At 41.4% G+C, this 19,585-nt stretch overlaps 1 protein-coding gene and 1 long non-coding RNA gene across 5 annotated transcripts in view; one reads left to right on the plus strand and one right to left on the minus strand.

Moving 5' to 3' along the window:
* LOC137164594 (uncharacterized) overlaps positions 1–15,241 on the plus strand; it is a 43,018-nt gene extending 27,777 nt beyond the window's left edge. The window contains exons 2-3 of the long non-coding RNA XR_010923135.1: positions 2,142–2,215; positions 15,096–15,241. This is a non-coding gene — a long non-coding RNA (uncharacterized lncRNA). The remainder of the gene's footprint in view (positions 1–2,141; positions 2,216–15,095) is intronic.
* On the minus strand, positions 4,536–19,574 carry LOC137164591 (glutathione S-transferase 3-like). 4 transcript variants are annotated; one of them, XM_067565451.1, is made up of 7 exons: positions 19,550–19,574; positions 15,896–16,002; positions 13,951–14,002; positions 12,361–12,493; positions 10,269–10,410; positions 7,843–7,974; positions 4,536–5,403 (listed from the first exon to the last, which is right to left on the minus strand). In XM_067565451.1, the coding sequence occupies exons 2-7, from the start codon at positions 15,980–15,982 to the stop codon at positions 5,275–5,277; spliced, it is 675 nt and encodes a 224-aa protein (XP_067421552.1). In that variant the 5' UTR covers positions 15,983–16,002; positions 19,550–19,574; the 3' UTR covers positions 4,536–5,274. The 4 variants fall into 4 exon arrangements, with proteins under 4 accessions (XP_067421552.1, XP_067421550.1, XP_067421549.1 ...); XM_067565449.1 differs by lacking the exon at positions 19,550–19,574 and adding an exon at positions 17,788–18,203; XM_067565448.1 differs by lacking the exon at positions 19,550–19,574 and adding an exon at positions 17,783–18,202.
* Between the last annotated feature and the right edge of the window lie 11 nt (positions 19,575–19,585).

Raw genomic sequence — 19,585 nt, forward strand, 5'->3', positions numbered from 1 at the left:
GATTAACGTAAAACACATATTGGACGTAAAACCCTGGCACTAGCAATGAAGAAACACAAAAAGTGAGAAAAATCCAGCCTCCCTCTCACACAGTGGCTGAAATTTGCCCTTTGATCCTGAATTAAAGATGTTAGAAAGTAACATGTCAACCACCTGGTGGCAGCAAACCATTGGGATTGGAAAACATTACAGGCTACTGAGCCAAATGTCAGGGACAGAAGATGAACACCTGTCAGCTGCTAAGTTTCCTGGATCTCAGGCTTGGGAAGATAAACTATATCAGTGTCACACCACACATCTCCTGTATCAAGATACCACAGCCTGTAGGGAAAGCTCACGTGGTGAAGGCGGTAAGTGCAGCAGTTTCACGCTGGCCTCCTCTGCTGTTCAGGTCTGTTGATACTAGACACTTAGTGATCAGTGTGAATAACAGAGAGACACGGTACGCCCGATTTCCAGATCAATAAGGTTTAATGTGCAAGGTTTTCTATATATATACTAGTTGAATACAAAACCTAAAATTAACTACAATATATCATACTCACTAAGCCTGGAGAGCTAAGCAGTTACTCAGAAGGCTGTATACAGGAACGGCTTTCTTCAGGGCCCTGCCAAGGAGTCAGTGGATCCTCTGGTCCCACCAGTAGCACTGCCCATGGAGTCAGGTATTGATGGAGTGCACCCCTTTGTCTAAGTAGTGATTTCTTATACCCTTCCATAAACAGCTTTCACCTAATTACTCATCTACTCATTATCATATATGCTAATTACCTACATTGGGTTTTCACACTTAACTACATTCCATTCTCCCCATGATAATTGGGGTCATCAAAACAACATCTGGTGATAGAAGGGGCGGAGTAAAAATATGCCCCTGGGCAATGAAACAGTGTACCCCCAGACATTCAAGGATAACTTCTTGTTCCTATCACCATTATCTATGTGCAGCTGCAAGCATACATGTTGTGTATTTTGTCTTATGTGCCTTTGTATGCAGAAACTGAGACATCTGCAAGGTTATTCAGTAGTCCTATTCATCTCTGCCAACTGGAAGATGTCAAGGGTCAGAATAGCCAAGCAAGCAACTGAAGCAATGCTAGGCCTGTAGTACAGTGGTCAAGCAACTCAAATTGTACTGGGTCTCCACCATTCCCAGCCTTGGTAGCCGCCATAGCTTAATAGGCCACCACGATGACTCCTTGATACACACCTCCGACTATGGCTCAAGGCACCCCAGCCAGGGTCCGAACGATTAGCAGTCTTCTCGTCGGCAGAGTATATCGCAGAGTGCTGCCTCACTCGTATTCGGGGGATCTTTTAGGCCCTTGAGTCGCTTTAGGGATATTCTAGTCCACCAAAAGAGTCTCACTGCAGCCATTATAGAAACTATCTGCAATACACACACGAACACAATGGGATGCAATGCTAGATTTAAAATCCCAGTGGCAGTGGTGGACCATCCCAGTAGGGTTTCCCACCAACTGTGCTTTGTGGCAGCTTTTGCAGCATCTAGGACTTGGATTACTTTAGTCCCACCATGTTTGACTATTAAATTTACGGTCTTCAATTGTTCCTGAATGTGTGTAAGCAGGGTTATCATGTTTGAATGTGTTAGCATGCGTTGTACCAAATCAGTATTGACTCCCAATATCACAAGTTGAATGTACTCTACAACATTAATATCTACTACTACTAACTAAAATATATTCTTTGATACTTCATAAACTACATCACACAATTCCAATACAACAACATTTCAATAACATTTGTTTTGGACAGGATTAACATCTTTTTTATAAATTCCATTAATCACATCTTGGGTACATTGTGTGCGTACACAAACACAACCTTGTGCAATGTACACAATGGTAGAATTAATGCTATTATTGGGTAACATCGCATATTGACAAGTTCATACATCCAATTCATCTTTCTTACAAGGGTATGTAAATTGTGTCAGTGGTTCTTCACTTTTATAGTGCCTGGCTAATGAGTCTGGCAGCTGCTCATCAGCCCACGCTGTGCAGGGTTACTCAGCCTTTTCCAATTGGGACCCCAATAGCAAGGGGGCTGAATCAGGCTGGGCTCTCTTAGCACCTTGTCACAGTAAGGTAAATGAGATTGTTTGTGTTCTCTTATAGAATGGTGGCAGTTCAAAACATCTTGGACAAATTGGAGAATTGGTCTGAAATCAACATGATTAAATTCAATAAAGGTAAGTGCAAAGTACTTCCCCTAGGAAGGAAAAATCAAATACACACTACAAAATGGGAAATAACTGTGACAGTCTGTACCCTATGTTCCCCACTGATCATGATTGTCTTGTTAAAATGTGTGTAGCAACATTGTATATAAAGTTAAGATTCTACATACATGTGCTTTGTAGGAGTTAAGATTCTGGGCTGTATGACATTGATGAAACATGCTCCAAGTTAGAAAGGCAGCCCAAACCAATTCCTCAGAGACAAAAAGCTAGTCAACATCTCAGTCGGGGGTCAGCATAATCAACTGCCGCTGGGGTTCAGGCAACAGGAAGTCCATTTTGGACTGCTTTTATTTGCCAATATGTAAATTTCTCACACTGTTCTTCCTGCCAAAGAAGGGCTGTTAAGCAGGTGATAGTCACCTCTCACCCCTGTGCATGACATTAACAACATTTGAAAGACAAAGAAAGCATCATTGAACGAGGGAGTGGTCCTGGCTGAAAGATCCCAGCCAGACTGCTGTGAGCATATGGTGAAAGAAATCTTTGCTTTGAATCCATTCAGCTTGATAAATTAGGTATTAGTTTGGATTTTACCTTTTATTTCTTTGTAACCAATTTTGATTTTTATTCTTCATTGTTATCACTTCATATCTCTTTCTGTAGTTAATAAACTTGTTTGATCTAAACCAATATGTGTTTGGAAATCTCCATTTGAGGTAACAGGGTTTGTGCGTTGGGAATTCACTGCAATATAATTCAGGCTAGAGCACTCATATCACTCAGCAGGGAGTGATTTTGCATGCTAGAGGCTGCGTATAAACATACTAGCAGTGGTTGTTTTCACAATGTAGCAGGGTAAAAGGCACTCAAATTAGAGAGTTATGGGGATGCAGATGTCTAACATTCCAGATTGTACCCTGGGGAGTGTCACAGCAAACATGACACAGTTGCAAAAGAAAGTTAATATAATTCTAGGGTGTATTAAAAGGAATGCCATAGACACAGGAAGTAATTGTCCTGCTCTATTTGGTACAGATGAGGCCTCAACTGGAGTACTGTGTCCAGTTCTGGGCACCACACTTTGAGAGGTGTGAACTAATTAGAGAGAAAGCAACAAAAGTGATGAGTTTTAGAAAATATGACCTATGTGGAAAGGTTAAACAAACTGGGCATGTTCAATCCTGAGAAACAAAGACTGATGGGCACCTGACACTTTTAAAAAATGTTAACAGCTGTTCTAAAAAGGACAGTGATCAGTTATTCTCCATGTTCACTGAACATACGACTAGTAGTTATGGGCTTAAACCTGCAGCAAGGGAGATTTAGATGAGATATTATGAAAAACTTTCTAACGATAAAGGATAAGTAAGCACTGGAACAGGCTTCCAAGGGAAACTGTGGAAGTCCCATCATTGGAGGTTTCTAATAACAGCTTAAACAAGCACCTATCCAGGATATTCTAGGTGACTTGGTCCTGCCTGAGTGCATGAGGTTGGACTAGATGACCTCACCTCAAGGTACCATCTAGCTCAAGTTTCTAAGATTAAGCCAAGGATTAAACGGGAGCTGCAGTTAGCATTAGACAGATGACAACAGACATGAGCCAAGGTGGGTAGATCACCCAGAACTTCTCTTGGGGCTGAAGGAAATACAACCCTAATGCTGAGGTCTCTGGTCAATTTCAGGTTGAGGAGTATCCACTAGGGTGCTGGCAAGAATGTGAATATGCTTCCCATACACTGCAGTTGTCCCATAAATTGGTTATTCTTACTCAGCAGCATCTCCCTTCCTATCCTGCAACTGTTGCAGAAGTTGAACAGTGCCAAAAGAGGAATGGCAGGAGATCTTTTTACCTGTGAAAAGAACTCTCGACACAGATTATTAAATCACAAATATGGAACGCACTGTTAGCATTTTACAGAGCGTAACTGTACTTCACTGGACTCAAGAATTGATAAATGCATATTAAATCCCTCTGAAGATTCATTTTCCACAAAACAGTAGTAAGAGCCAAACATGGTTTGAGGTCAGAGGTGCATGTTAATTTTCTCTCCTGTCCCTGTATGCCTTGTCTGTGTCTACAATAGCAGGAGCATTGGATTAGGGATTTTATTAACCCATGTGCACAGGAGATGTGTATAGTTTGTATTTTGAAAGTGGGGGGGAGGAAAATTATATCTGGTTATTAAAATCACACAAATATCTCATATCAGATGTCCACTTAACTTAAAACATATTTCAGCTTTGAAAAGAAGGACAGTCATGGTGCACCCGGTAAAACAAAGATTAGTTCAACTAATTAAAAAAACAAACAAACAATACTACTACCTAAGAATGAAAGTATTTTATTAGGCTGGAAAAGGCCTTCCATATTATTGGAACAAGTTTGATTCGAGAGTGCTACACTCACATGATATGTTAGATATTATTTCCTAAAATGATTAACGCTAGGAGGCAAGAGGAGATACAAGTCTGATACAAATGCAGGATGTGGACTTTTTAGCTTATATGCTTGGGTCCCACAAAGCTTGAGTTATCTACTAACACTCTCCAGTCTTCTAAAACTACTCTTGTTGTTTTCCAGGATTAAGTCCCCCATCAGAAAGCTAAGTGCAATCTTGAAACAGAACCCTCCACCCCACTGAAATCTTATCTGGATTTTAGAGTAAACCCTTGGAGTTGGCAGAAAACACTTACACTGGTGAAAAGTAATTATACTGGAGGCTTCAACTTCCCCCAGAAAATCAAAGTTTTCTAGCTAGACAATGCGTATTCATTTCATTAACTCAGAACAGCAAGAGAAATTTAATAAAAATGCATCTTCAAATGCAGTAAGTTATTAAAAGTAGTTTAGTAATTAATACTTGTATTTGGTATTTGTTATCCACCTCTCTGTCACCTATTGTTCAGTTAGCCACATCACACTTGAATGGAATAGCTTTCTCTCTGCAGTTTACAGCACATGTATATTCTAAGCAGTTTCTTTTATGTACAGTTTAAGTGTAAGTATTTGCTAGCATTGAGCTCATCATTGCTATTTTAATAAGCCACATTAATTTGCCTTTGCATTAAAAGGACATTTGGAGAACTCTCTTCACAGTCTTTACATATTTATCATCAGGGACAGGTTTCCTCTGGCTGCCAGGCTCCAGAAATGTCTTAACTGTGGGAATGTTGCTTATTCTTGCTTTAAAAGCCTAAAACAGAAAACATCAACAACAACATTTAAAGGCCAGAAAGTAAGAGAAAAAACTTACAACCAATTTGTGCAAAAATAGGAGGACTTGACTGCAGAGGACAGTGTTTGGTTGCCATTTAACCTAAGAATGCCAGATTTTAAGGTAGATAAGCTGGGTGAGGGAATATCTTTTATTGGACAACTTCTGTTAGTGAGAGAGAGAAGCTTTCGAACCACACAGAGCTCTTCTTCAGGTCTGGAAAAGGTATGTAGTTCTCAGCAGCTAATCCAGAATTCCCAACACATTGATGGGTATCTCTTGTACTTGTCACCTTGTGCAACTTTTATAGTTAGCCAACTGAGAAACCTCAAGAGGTGATTATCATGAAAAGCCTTCCTAGAGGGGAGGTTACCATCCCAGGAAAGGGTATTCTCACCTTGAAATGTATAAAGAATTTATTATGCTGGGAGAGAAGCCACCACCTGCAATTCTGCATTGTTCAGGCAAGTGTGGGAAATGCTGTCCAGAAGACAATATCAAAAATCTCATAGCCTCCTCTTGGGCGCTCCTCTCAGGTCCCTCATAACTCCATACAAGCTTGTCCTCTAGTCCATCAACATTGTTTATTGACAAAACATAGTGCAAGTAGTCCATAACAGAAGTCTCAAAACACAGTCTGTATCACTCCACTGCATATAGTTCTTGTTCTCACCATTCCCCAGTGCCTTCCATCACAGCTCAGCTGATCAGTCCTCTTCCATCCCTCTGCCAGGACCACCATCGCAGCCCTTCCTTCAGGGGTGCAACTCCACTCTACCCAGTGGGAGCTCCCCCAGCCTTTTTGTTGGGAGCATCCTTGTCAGGGGAGCATTTATCAGCTCCCTGGCCTTCTCACTGTTCCTCAGGATCCAGTTCTTCAGCAAGTTGTCAGTGGGTAAGCCCCTCTGCTGCTCCCCCTTCTTTCAGCCCTGTCTCTCTGGCTTGCGGACGCCAGCGGGTAAACACCTCTTTCTGCTCTCCTGACTTCAACCTTCTTCCAGAAACCACCTTCTGTCTCTAGCAGTTCTCACCTCCTGTCCTTTTCTTGTCTCAGTCTATTCACAGTCTTTCTTACTAGGCCTCTTACAGCTCGAGGTACTCTCCCAGCCTCCTAACTAGCCAAATGGGAACATCTGGACTGGAACAGGAGAGCGGGACCATTAAAAGAAATTAGGCTCAGCCACCCTGTTACACTTAATCTTAGTGTAAGAAAACAATGGATGCCAACGGAAGTGGCAACAAAGTAACAGAAGATGCCCACCTTTGTCCTCATTTCTGGCAGAATAAATAAAATTAAGAAGTGTACAAGTGATAAATAGGAAAATGAGAAGGGTTGTTACCTTAGTAATTTCAAAAGAATTGTAGGGGCTGCCTGCACCTTAAAGGTACATGAGAAGTTGTGCAGAGACTGACGCTTGAGGATCCCACATTCCCTAGGCCTGGTCTACATAGGCCACTTTAAGGAATTCTCCCACCATCATTTTAGCACAAGTCCAGCTCCAACAAGTGGGAGGGCTAGAGTAGACCAGCCGCTAGTGTTTTTAATAACGTGTTGTCAACACCTGCCCTGATTATCCTCGCCACACTCTCACCATTGTTAGTACCAGGGGAGCTGAACTGGTGCAACAAAGGAAGGGATCCCAAACATTGAGAGTGTCAGTGCAGTTCTGCGCAAGTGCCTGGACCACAGTCTTGGAGACATGTTCTGCATCAGGGATGTGACTCAGGATAGGTTAGTATTAGTACTCTCCTGTATGTGATTCCCCTATTTGCTTATGTGAATGGGTCTCTTATATTCACTCTCTTAGACCAAGCCATTAGTGAAATTTAGCATGTTTCTTCTTATGTTATCCTAACCATGCAACTTAAGCTTTTTATCCTTAAGGACTAAACAATGGCACAAAAGGGACACTTAACCTAGCAACCAACCTTCCCCATCCCCCCACCCAAATCCATCTAATTATTCTCAGGAATAGAAAAGGGATCAGAGGGGATATCTCCTACTCTGTATTGACACAAGAGTGAAGGGAAAGCATCAGTCATCTGTAATTTTAATATCTCCTCACACAAGTCACATCTGATGATCTGGAGATATTGTCTATTGCCCCACAGAATTGAAAAGAGAATGAAAAACCACTGAACAGAATTTAAGCCAAATTATGGATTTCTATGAACAGATATATCACTTTCATTGGTTTTTAATCTCTTGAATTATGAAGGTGTTTTCCAGAAGGAAGCAGTAGGGACTGGAAAGGAAGGGGAGTAGACAAAGGGCCCACAGAAGGACAAAGTTAGAGAACTACTGTACTTGTGTTTGTGCAGTGTTTTGAAAAAAGTGCTTTATTTGCAAAGATTTATTTTTCAAATGGCTCTGTGACATTTCTATCAAATGTTGGTATTATTGGTTAGTGGAGTTACCTGCAAATGAGGGAACTCTGAGAGAACATCGGACTTCTTCTCCTCTACCATTAAAATGGCTTCAAGCAGATGAACATCTGCCCAGCTGAATTGGTTGCCAACAAGAAAATCCTGTCCATGGTCTTTTAAAATCTGCAAGATACAAGATACATGCACAAAGAAATGCCACAGTCTGGACACAGGGAACTCTGATTAGTACCTTTTAAAGTGCTCAAGCCAATGTCTCACTCCCTAGGCCACCCATCTCTTATGGAAGTTGCTGAGCCTTTTGCTGCTATCTTTCTCTACTGTACAACAGAGATAACACGGGGAGAAGTGTGTTCAATTCCTGCTCTGCCATAAATGTCCTGTGGAACCCTTGGCAAGGTACATAGGGAGGGACTTAGGTGTTGCAATGTTGAGCACCACATAAAAGTTTTAAGTGGCTAGGAGGAAAAAAAAACCCCACAGGAATAAGGTGATCCAGAAAGCCTGAGTTAGACATGTAGGCTCCTATAAGTGGGTGGGGAGAGACAGGTGCCTTCGAATGCACAAAGTCAGTTAGGCAGCGAGCTGCCTAAGCTAGCCAATAGGAGATGCTGAAGAGAAGGGTGTGTCCTAAGCCCTGCCCTTCTCACAGAGTTAGGCACTTAGCTCTGCTTGCAATCCACAAACTGGGGGAGATGTGGATTCAGCCACTTAACTTGCATGCAGGGCCCAAAACGTGGCGGGAGGGAGCGGGTCTTTCTTATAGCCCTTTGCCTAGTGGTTTAGCTACTCACCCAGGATGTGGGAGACCCCTGGTTCAAAGTTCCCCCTCCTGGTGAAGGCAAGAGATTTGAACATGGATCTGCCACCTCTGGGGAATACCCCAACCACTAGGCTATATAATATACTGAAGTGGGACTCTCTCATTTTGCCTTATTGAAGTTGTTCCACATTAAATAATTGAAGTAAATATTAACTATGCCTGACAGAAAGTTAGAATGTCTCTATAGCCAAGCAGGGGTTTTGTGGATCATAGTGGTGCCTAAAACTGGGACATCAGCACCTTTTTGGATTGTACCCTTAGCTTCTCTGTACGTCAGTTCCCAATCTGTACAACAGGGACAAAGATTACTTCCTTACCTTTCACATGTGTGTTGTGAAGATAATTGCAATGAAGAGTGTGAGGTGCTCAGATACTACAGTGATGGGGGCCATAAGTACCTTAGATAAGAGATACCTACTTCACAAAGCAACTGCTCATTAGTTTGTTAATATTTTGTAAGTCCGTAAGTGAATCTTGGGTCAAATTTAAACATTTTTAAATCTGCACGATTGGCTAATAGTTGCTGTTTAACATCCTCCCTAGTTAATCATGGATTAGAAAGTATTTCATCAAGATATGAAGAAACTGTCCCACTTTTTTACTCAAACAACACAAATATCTGATCACTTCTGCCTGTTCTACATCATGATTGGCAATTACCAACCTTATATCGTAGGAGATCTATACCCTTGTTAAGGTTTAGTTTGTTCTGCTAATAATTCCTTCTTATTGTCCTCAAATCTCTATTGGCCACAGATTTTTTTTGTCTGTTTGTTTTTTAAGCTTCCCTTATCAACTGACTGCATTCCTTAATTGCCAATCTATACTCACTGCTATCAACCTCCGCATTTTTCTATTTGTTTTATATATGGAAGTTTATTACTTTACTCACTTAACTTCTTAACCAGGGTTTCTGAAGAACAAGCCAACCCAAACAAGTCTTCTTTCATGATTTTGGAATTGGGAGGGGTGGGTAAGAAGCATCTAACAGAGCATTTTTAGTCAACTTCCAACTATTCAGATTTTTATGTTTAAGTTTTTCCTCCCACTCAATTTTGCTCATGATTATTTTCAGTTTTGGGAAGTTGGTGCTTCCTGAATAGGACTATATTGTGTTTCCACATAACAAATTAAGTTAAATTGTGAGCACTTGCACTTCGACACCCATCAATTTTTAGTTGAATGATTAATTCCTCTATCGGTCAGAATGAGACCTTTTATAGAAATACTCCCAATAGATTTTAATTTACTGTCATGTAATACTGCAATCTATAATTTTTATGAATGTGAAGACCATTTTAGTAGTGGCAGCATGTTCCCCAGATTGAAATTCCCCATAACACAACTGTTCTTTCTAAACATTATAAACAGATGTGTAAGGTGCTGCTCATTCTGTTCCTTCATCTGATTTTGAGTCTGCAGACCCCCATCAGTATCTCGTCTTGTGATTTACTAGTTACAATACTGATCCAAAAGCAGGTCCTCTTCTTCTGAACTATCAACAACTTTAAATCAGATAAAGGTATCTTATATGTACAGTGCCCCCGTCTCCTGTTGTGCCCACTCTGTGATCCTGCATTGCATCATTACAGAACTCTGAAGGGTAACATGAGTGAACAAATGTATTTTGCCAAACCTTTTCATAGACTGGAAAGTATCTGTTTGTTGCCTTTTGGATTATTACAGCGCGCTTCTTCTCCTTATCTTCGGCCGATGAGAAAGGGTACATGATAATTAACGTCATTAGGTCAGTTGTTCCTTCTACATACATGTCAATCCTAAAGAGAAATATAGATTGTTAAAGTACATTTCTATTTAGGCTAAAAAGGTATCACTAGTCAGCCTTGCTTTGCTGTAGTAAAAGTGTAATTATTTTCTAGCAGGAAAAGTTGCTTCTCCTGTTTAAAAAGGGAATCTGGTGTTCCTAAGGAGGCTGTGGGATTCATTCTTTGGCCCTGATACTGCTGCTCCTCTTGCTCCCATCATGTGAGCCCATTTTAGGGATCTTAATAATAGTGGGCAATTTTAAACAACACTATATGGAGGTATCTAACATCCCTGATGCCAATAAAAGTGTTGCCACTGACTTCAATTGGTGTTGGAGCAATTCCTTAGTTTGCACTGTAGTAGACTGCAGTACCTAGCCAGATTTAGTTTAGTGTAGCAATTTTCAGATATCCCCCTTTATCCAGTTTTCTGGGTCTAAAATATCTGGACATTGACTCAAACTTAATACCAGAAGGCTTTAACAATTTAAGATGACCTGGTGAGATAGGCTGAATGGAACGAAGGAGGCTATCTCAGTAGACATTAGAGGCTCATCACACAAGACTGACTCAAGTATGCTAACTCTAATTCCACCCTCTGTTCTAAAGGGACAGTCTCTTGAAAAGCTCTCTTAAGAAAGGACCAAATTCATGAATTACAAGACACTTTTAGATATCAGTGCAAACTTTAGCCTCTGTCAGCTTCAAAACTGGGGTCTTATTTGACTTCAAAAATTATGATGGTAGGCCCCATTAGGTTGGTTATCTAGCACAGATTACTCTGGGACAATCACTGGTAGCTCTTTTAAACCTTCCCCATATACATTCTAAGGCACTTCAAAAAGTTTCAGCCACAAGCAACTAGTAATAGGGTTGCCTACCATAAAAGTCCGAATCAAGTCATCTGGAAGTAGTACATGGTAAAATGTAAAGACTGCATCTCAAGTTAAAGCTAGAGGTAATTAATAAGGAGATATTCTGCTAGAAGAAAGATTCTCAGGTAATCAGAGCTATAGGAAGTTGTGGCTTACTACATATGTGAACCATAGGACATCGAATTATATTATGTGAGACAGGTAGTGAGCTGTGATTACTGCTTCTGACTGGCTAAGAATTGCCCACACCCTCTTTGTCATCCTGCCTTCCTGAATCTCCCTCCACCTTCGCCTATTTGTACATCTCTCCCACCTGCAATTTCTGGTCTTTTAGAGTCAGCTCTTTGGGGCAAGGATGGTCATTTCCCATGTTTGTAAAATGCCCACAGAAACGGGGTCCTGAATTAACTGGCTTCTAGGTATTACAGCTATGTAAGTGTTTAACAATAATGCTACTTCCAACTTTCAGTATGCCTTAAAGAAGAGAGTATAGGAGACAGGCATTCAAAGGCTGAATATCCAGAGCTCCAAGACTCAGAGAAAACAGGTCACAATTAGACTAGTGGACACTCCTCCCCCCGTCCAGATCTGGATGTAATTTCAAATTAACCCAAACATCTCCCAGCAAATATTAAACACCCTTCCCCCCACCTACTGAGGGAACACTGAAAATGTACGCTTTATATTGCTGCTGTGTAATGTGATGCTACTTGAAGGCAACATCACACTATGAAAAGACTGATTTTGCAGCAACAGGAATAAAATTGAAGATCTGGTTGCCAAACCATTTTTCTTTGTAAGAGACTTGGATTTTCACCTCATTGCTTGATAAACCCCTGCCCAATTCCATAGTGGCTGCCCAGTCAGACTGATGTTCCATTAAAATCGGAGCATGGCAACCTACTGGCTCAGAGCTCAGTTAGATATAAATCATTAGAACACAATGAATTAGTGGGCCAGAATCTGATCTCAGGTACACCAGTGTAACTCCATTGAGGCACCAAGTTCAAAGTTTGCTAGATAAGCTCTGGTTGTTAATCAATTGGTTATTACAGGAGACTAAGTAAGAATAGTGCTGTTACAGTACAGTGCTCTCTCCTTCAGGTCCTTCCCATAGAGGTTGTGTTTCCCTGCTATGTAGCTGAGAATGGCTCTGCTCTGCACCATCTTCATCCCATCGATTTCCACCATGGGCACTTGTTGAAACAGCAGGTCTCCATCTTTGGAAACGAAAAGGAAACAGTCACATAGTCCCACCCCAATCTTTTATTATTGCCCTGGAACTGGGGCCCAATAACACTCTGGTGTGTTCCCTGTCGCCTTCAAGAGAACTGTTACTTGGATAATGAAATAGATGTGATCAGTCAATGGGAATCAGTAACAAAATTGTAACAGTGGAGACAATCAAAAGAAAGTCATTAAGTTGCTGGAAGGACCCCAGCTATTTTCATAGATGAAGGAAATAAAATGACTTTGGTTCAGCAAACCTGGTTTTAAAAATAATAAGTTCTCCCTCAGCCAAGGCTTGATTGTACACATCAGCATTTATGTCGGCATTGTAATACCATGGCGCATAGCTACTTTAAAAGCTTCAACAAGAATGCAAATTATTTAATGCTATAGGGACACTCCGAATGCCAATGTTCAAAGTGATCTAAATAATGTATATTTCCCAGCAGAGTGGGAGCAGAGGTGGAAACAGAGGAGAGGCAGTTAATACTATTCTACACAGGGGCTTTTGAATGACCCATGAATTGTGTTTAGCTCCTATGTATATATCTTGTGTTGTGCTTTATCAAACTAGGATTAAATATCAGTAAAGTGACCAAAATAGATAAATTGCTCAGAAATCTGACCTAGCTTTTCTACTAAACACAAGATTTCCCAGGAAATAAGATGTTCCCCTGCAGCACAGAAATTTAAAAAACTTTATTAGCACATGTAATGTAGGATTGGTTGGCACTGTGTATGCTGTTGCAAGCTTTTGCAGGCAGTTAAAATGATATAAAAGTGTTCACGGGAAGGAAACAAATCTCAAAACACTAATTTACTCTCTGGCATTGCTTTTCTCATGATTAGGAGAGGCTTCTGACATTATACAATTCTAGACAGAAGTAGGAGTCTCTTGGATATTTGCCTGGGTTATAAGGAGAATTGCATGGTTTCGAGCCGAACAAAACAAAGGCAATCACTATGTCCAATTTCAACATTAACTGCATACTAAAAATAACAGGGCCTCATTTGCCACATGGTAGCATTTTACACAGGTTTGAATGACTATGCAACAGTGGAGAATCAGGCCACTTAGAATGACAATTTTGGATTCATCCCTTGTGTGATTTTTGCTGTGACAAAGGATTAATGTCCATTACACTGGCTGATTCGGAGAGGGACAGAACACTGACATACTCCGGAGAAGTTGTTTCTGACAGGTTAGACGTTAGAACTCAGATAGGTGTATTAATCCTCAGTTAGTCACTGTGATTTTCTGAAGAGCATGCTTGTCAGTGTAGGGCAACCTTCCCATCTACTGATATCAGTACTCCATTCCACCTCCCTAGTGTGTATGGGAGGGAAGCAATTGACTGGACCTCAAACTACCAAATCTTCCCTTAGCCCTTCTTCTCCTACACTAAGAAAAACTTGGTCAAATATTTCTGATTTCATCTGGACTCACCTTGTAAGAGCTTCTCATATTGTTCCCTTGTTTCCAAAAATTCTTCTTCAAACTGAAAAAAGAAAAAAGTGCCACCCAAGATATGAACAGAACTTTTTTCAGAGCACTAGAACCAAGAGATCCATTAAGTGTGACCTCAAGTTAGTTACTATAAAGGGAGGGAGAGCAGAGAGGCAGATGTAATGGAAGTGCTCATCTGAGCTCTTTCTTATCAAGAAGTTAGAAATCCAACACCACACTAGAAATTACTATGGCTAATGTCAGTTTCTTTCCACTTGTCTACTGGCTTTCCCCCTTTGCTCAGATCTGTGTAGCTTCCAACAGATCATGTTCAGTTTGCTCAGTATTCCCTGCTCAGCCTCATACATATCAGAGAAGTAAAAACAAAATGCTTTTGTGATGCAATTAATATTCCAACTGTCTGCCGGAGAACTCATCAGTCAGTTGAAGCTGCAAAACTTGAGTAGGAGTCACATTGGTAAAAACTGAATATCAGTTTGGAAGACCAGACCAAAAGATAAAGAAGAAGATATAGCAGACAGACCTGCATGCCCCAGATTGTGTATGTTATCACCATAGCTGATCAGCTGGATATTAAATACTACCCTGACAACTAATGTAGCGAGTATTCAGAATCAAAATTGTTCGTTAGCATGGTTTAAAATGGCTTTGCCAATATATAGGTTGTCATGCTGGCTGTGTTGGAGGGGGGAAGGGGTATTTCGTATATTGTTTGACATCAGTATGTCAAAAATCATAATTCATGTAAGATATGCCATGTCTAGTACTGTTAGAAAGGCTATGATATGCTAAGTAAGATGAGAATACTTATGTTCATGTGTTATATGTGTAATGGAAGTTATGGATATATTTGATATATCTTTATGTCAAATTGTGCTACCTGAGACACACCCTAGACAGGGTGGCGGCAGGACAATAGCCTGGCTTAATGGCCCATTGAGACATCCACAGATGCAAGGGGCCCAGGGGGAGAAGCCAGGGATATACCTGATGAGTCACCAGAACTTGCTCATGTGACTCTGGACTCCATTTGGGTTCCTGTGAAATTCCACAAGCAGCATGGAAAGGACCAGAGGGTATATAAGGCAAAGCCTCAAATCCATTTTGTCGTCATTCCTGTTCAGCTTTCAGCACCTATCTACCTCTGGATCAAGCCAACTGCAACTGAAGCTGTGCAACAAAGAACTGAAACCCATCCAATTATTGGATGTATTCCAGAGGGACTATATAAGCCTGCAAACTCCACAATTCTTCTAGAAACCTGATGTATATGGACTTCCAAATCATTTGTATGTATCTGATTGCTTTAATCCTTTAACATTTCTCTTATTGTTTGTTTCTTCCTTTTTATAATAAACCATTAGTTTTAGTTACTAAAGGATTGGCTGGCAGCATGGTATTTTAGGTAAGATCCAAACTTATATTGATCTGGTAATGTGGCTGACCCTTTGGGGTCAGAGGGAACCATTTTAGTAAAGAGCATAGAGTTTAAATAACTGGTCTCTTTACTGGATCTAGTGGCTGATTGGAAGCCAGAGACTGGAATGCAGTAAAGGGGGCTGTATGTATTTGTATACTGGCTTCTTGATAACCAGTGTAGGGAATCAAAAGCATAGTTTGTGGCTGGTTGGGAAGTCTGGCTTCAGTGCCACGCACCAGTGCTGGGAGAATCTGCTCTCCTGTTGCAGCCTGCCCTGACCATGGCATTTTCAGGTGGCTGCCCTAGGCATGGAAGGGTCACAGGTCACACTCCTTTATCTACCCAGACTAAAGTAGCATTTAGCGCAGGTGCTAAGAAATGCTGTTTTGTTTGTACACAGTTAATTCCACTTTGGTTACTTTATTTTCTGTTTAAACCACACAGCTTTAAGTTTGACCTTTGAGGCAGGTATACAGAAAGGTAGTTCAAGATACCAAAACAAACCTCAATCCCAGCAGCTGCAAACAACCAGCGAATTGATTCCATTTTGCCTCTCCCATCAAAGTAATAAAGTTTAGGTTTTCCAGTCATGACTTCAAAACTTTGGTCACCTGACAAATACAAGGAAATGAAGAGTTACTACAAGGATCTCCAGTAAATTATTTTTTAAGAGTAATGCTTTGCAGGGTGCCTGTCTGAGATAGAGAGATGCTGAATTAGTTTTAAAGAAAACATTTCACCGTACTTTTTTCTAAGTTGAGCTGTGTTTATCAATGTACGGCATTTAATTGCATCTGAGTATTTCTTTACACTCCAAGAACTTCAGAAAAAGTCTGAGCAATATAAGCACTGGTTTCTTAGAGATGGAGGCTGCAGCAATGGTTCTAATATTTATCTACCTTAGGGTTTTATACTCCTGCCCATCACTGCAGTTTGAGTGCCTACCACATAAAATTAATAGCAATTGCAAAGTCCTTAGCGGATTTCATGGAGTCTCTGGCACTTCTCCCTTTTGGAGAAAACAAACCAAAACTAACAACGCTGTTTGGGATAGGGGTTTTAAGGCAGAAGCTTGGGTGGGAGAGAGGAACAAGCGGGTCAGTGCTGAATGTCGTTCTTATGGTGGAAAGGCTTTTTCAAAGAGGAAGGTTTTGTAGCATTTCCTAAAGACAGCCAGACTCTGGATTAGCCTGATCTCCTCTAGAAGTTTATAGTAGGAGAAATTAGTAGATGCAAGTTATTATGTCCTTAATCTGATCATGCAAGTTGCTTTACGCACTGTGCACTATTACTAATGTACAAGGTCCCCTCCACATTAACACGTATATAAACATTATAGTCATCCTACATCAAATACCTCCATGGTGAATTTGGTAGTATGGGTTTCTCTACACCTGTTATCTTTATAGGTGTGAAGATACACATACCTCAGAAATGCTACACAATGCAGAATTTGAATATTAGGTCATCGCCATCTCTGTAATAATATTTGAAGTAAAATCTTATATCTAGTGATAAACTATTGGCAAAAAAGCATTTCTCAGAATGCATGGACAAAAAACCCAGTTTGGAAGGCGGCAAGAAAAGGAAGCTAAAGAAAAAGTTAAAACTATCAGCAAAAACAGTAACAGCCCACTGCTAGTTCAAATAAACCAAACATCATAAAAATATCGGTGTTTGAGTAATCCATACCAAACTGTTGATTTTGTTACAAACTGCCCTTCCCCCAGAGCAATTTAGTCAAGTTCGAGAGAGACCCTTATTGAAAACTACAACAGGATTGAAATATATGATCCTCGGCTACAATTATAGCAAGTAAGTAAAATTTCACCCATTACTGGGTGGCCCACCATGGTCAGATGAATCTGTTTCCCCAGCTAGAGTCTGTCACCACTGTACCACACAGAGAAGCTCTTAACACACTCAAATACTCTAAGCTATGCATGCATCCAACAAGAGGCACATATACAGCCTGTTAACATGCCCCAACCGTGACTCCACCTATGATGAAAAAAATATCCATTAAAAACAAGAAAGAGTAAAAGGTGCCTGATCCTGGGGACACAGGAATGTCTCAAAGTGCAGCCTGTATGGGGACTCCCCTGTCCCCTAATAGGTGGGAAACAAATGAAGAAATAAACGATCACTAATCAAACTCTAAAAAAATCATTTGGGAAAACAGGTTTAAGCATTAGCCCTAGCTCTAGATGTTTCTAAGTTAATAACCACTAAAAAGCATGTCTGAATCAAAGAGGAGGCAAGATGATAATCAGAAGTATGGGATTACATTAGCTCTTATGTACCAGAACTGCTTAGTAGCTGAAGATGAATGCTGTACACCCGGGATGGCCAACCAGTCAGAGACGAAGAGCCGCAAAGAGTCACATTTACCTTACCCTCCGCAGAAAATTCTTGCTGATCCGTCAATTTCGGCAGCAGTTTCTCAATTTCAAAGAGCCGAATGCAAACAGCCGGGAGCTACTGTACACCAATAGAAAAATGAAAGCCTGGGAATCTATTTTTTTAATTGTGTACTGAATAGACTAGTGTTTGGATCTCAGTAGAAGCTGGATTCCATTCTGCAGCCGTTAGCCAAAAGAGTGTAGAGATCCAGCACCACCAGCAATTCAACGAACTAACTGCTCTCACCAATAGAAGTCGGTCCAGTGAAGGATATTACCTCACCCAATTTCTTTCTCTGTTATCTTGGGACCAACATGGCTACATCAACAGCGCATATAACTGCATAATGGAAAGTCTCCACTGGTGTGGAGAATGCTTCAGTCTGTAGGAGGTTTCTGAAACACAGCTGCAGCGATCTGGGAAAGCGTATGCTGGCATGCGAATAATAGACTACAGTTTTCAATGTTGCAGTGTCCCTCATGAGTAGGGAAAAAGCGGCCTTTGAACGGCCTTGAAGATAGCTATACTATTGCTCATGACAACTACTTGTTAGTTAATGGGTATAAAAACAAAGCCAAACACCAGACTCCAGCTGGCCACTCATGACGCAGGAATAAAAGTGATTGAGGCTAGCTAGCCACTCCAAACAGTCAGGGGCCAGCTCCTACTCTCTTAGTCAGTGGAAAGAAACACTGTCTGGTAATATTTGCAATCCTAATATTGCAGCTTTGTTTAAGTACATGAGAAACAGAAAGCAACAGTGATTATTTTAAGCTCAACAAAATACAAAAGTCAGTGTATTCACTATTTATGCCGTTTAAGTGTCTTTAATGGTCTATAGCATGGTGACAGTCAGACCTCAGTGGTTCAGAGCCAAATTAGCAATTAACATTACCCAAAAGAGCCATAATAGTGTGAATTGATCTGGGTACAAACAGCACATTCCAAGGAGGTTGCTACAGACGACTAGTGGGATTTAAATAAGGAACCCCAGCAGTACATAAGATTGCCAGCTGTTAGGGCAGGTGGCCCCGATATGCACATATGCTGAGCAGCTCTATCCTACATGCCTGGATTCCCCTCAGGCTGCTCTCTGTAGCTCAGGACACCCACCGCACAGGCAGTTTCCCTTATACGAAAGCCCAGCTCCACTGAAGGCAGAGGATCTTCGCATACAAAACTGGCACCCTTTTCCCCAGCCAGCCTTGTGTGGGGATTCACAGGCAGAAGTACCAACTGTTGGACATTTCCTTGAAATATGTAAAGCTGGAGATCTCAGAACTGGGGTGGGGGCAGTGCTGTTGCTCTGTGCCTTCCCCTCTCCTCCCCCCGAGCTGTGTCACAAAACGAAGATCACTGAAAGCACGCTTTACGGGACACAGAAATGCTCCCTCCACCCTCACCAAGCTCTAGACGGGGACTGATTTGCTTACTGCTGCTTAGAGAGGAGGAAAGACGCATTAGAACAACCCCTCTGCCCCCAGGGAAAGTTGCATCAACCCAACCCCAAAGAAACTGCAAAGTACTAACAGGCTCAGCCACCGGGGGCGAGAGGGGCTGCTGCACCGAGGCAATCGGTCTACATATAACGAAAGTCCCGTGCACCCCGCCCCGCCCCCCGCAAACGCTGCAAAGCCAGCCCCAGGTGAGCTGCTTTGGGGTTACACAGACCATTGGGACTGGCCCAGCGCGCGCGCTGGAACGCAGAGTCCCCCGCCCCAAAGCCGCTAGCACGTCTCAGTCACTCACACTTACCGACTCTGGACTGGCAGAATGCTGCGAGCACCCTAG

The sequence above is a fragment of the Emydura macquarii genome, unplaced genomic scaffold (assembly GCF_026122565.2).
Source record: "Emydura macquarii macquarii isolate MOO-44397 ecotype Brisbane River unplaced genomic scaffold, CSIRO-AGI_Emac_v2 contig_2680, whole genome shotgun sequence".
Taxonomy (NCBI): Eukaryota; Metazoa; Chordata; order Testudines; family Chelidae; genus Emydura; species Emydura macquarii.

Coding starts and splice junctions, on each gene's coding strand:
- LOC137164591 (XM_067565451.1), bottom strand. CDS start 15,982: ATGACTGGAAAACCTAAACTTTATTACTTTGATGGGAGAGGCAAAATG. Junction 14,003..15,895: donor TTGCAGCTGCTGGGATTGAG/GTTTGTTTTGGT, acceptor TTCTTTTTTCAG/TTTGAAGAAGAATTTTTGGA. Junction 7,975..10,268: donor ACTTTCCAGTCTATGAAAAG/GTTTGGCAAAAT, acceptor TGTATCTTGCAG/ATTTTAAAAGACCATGGACA.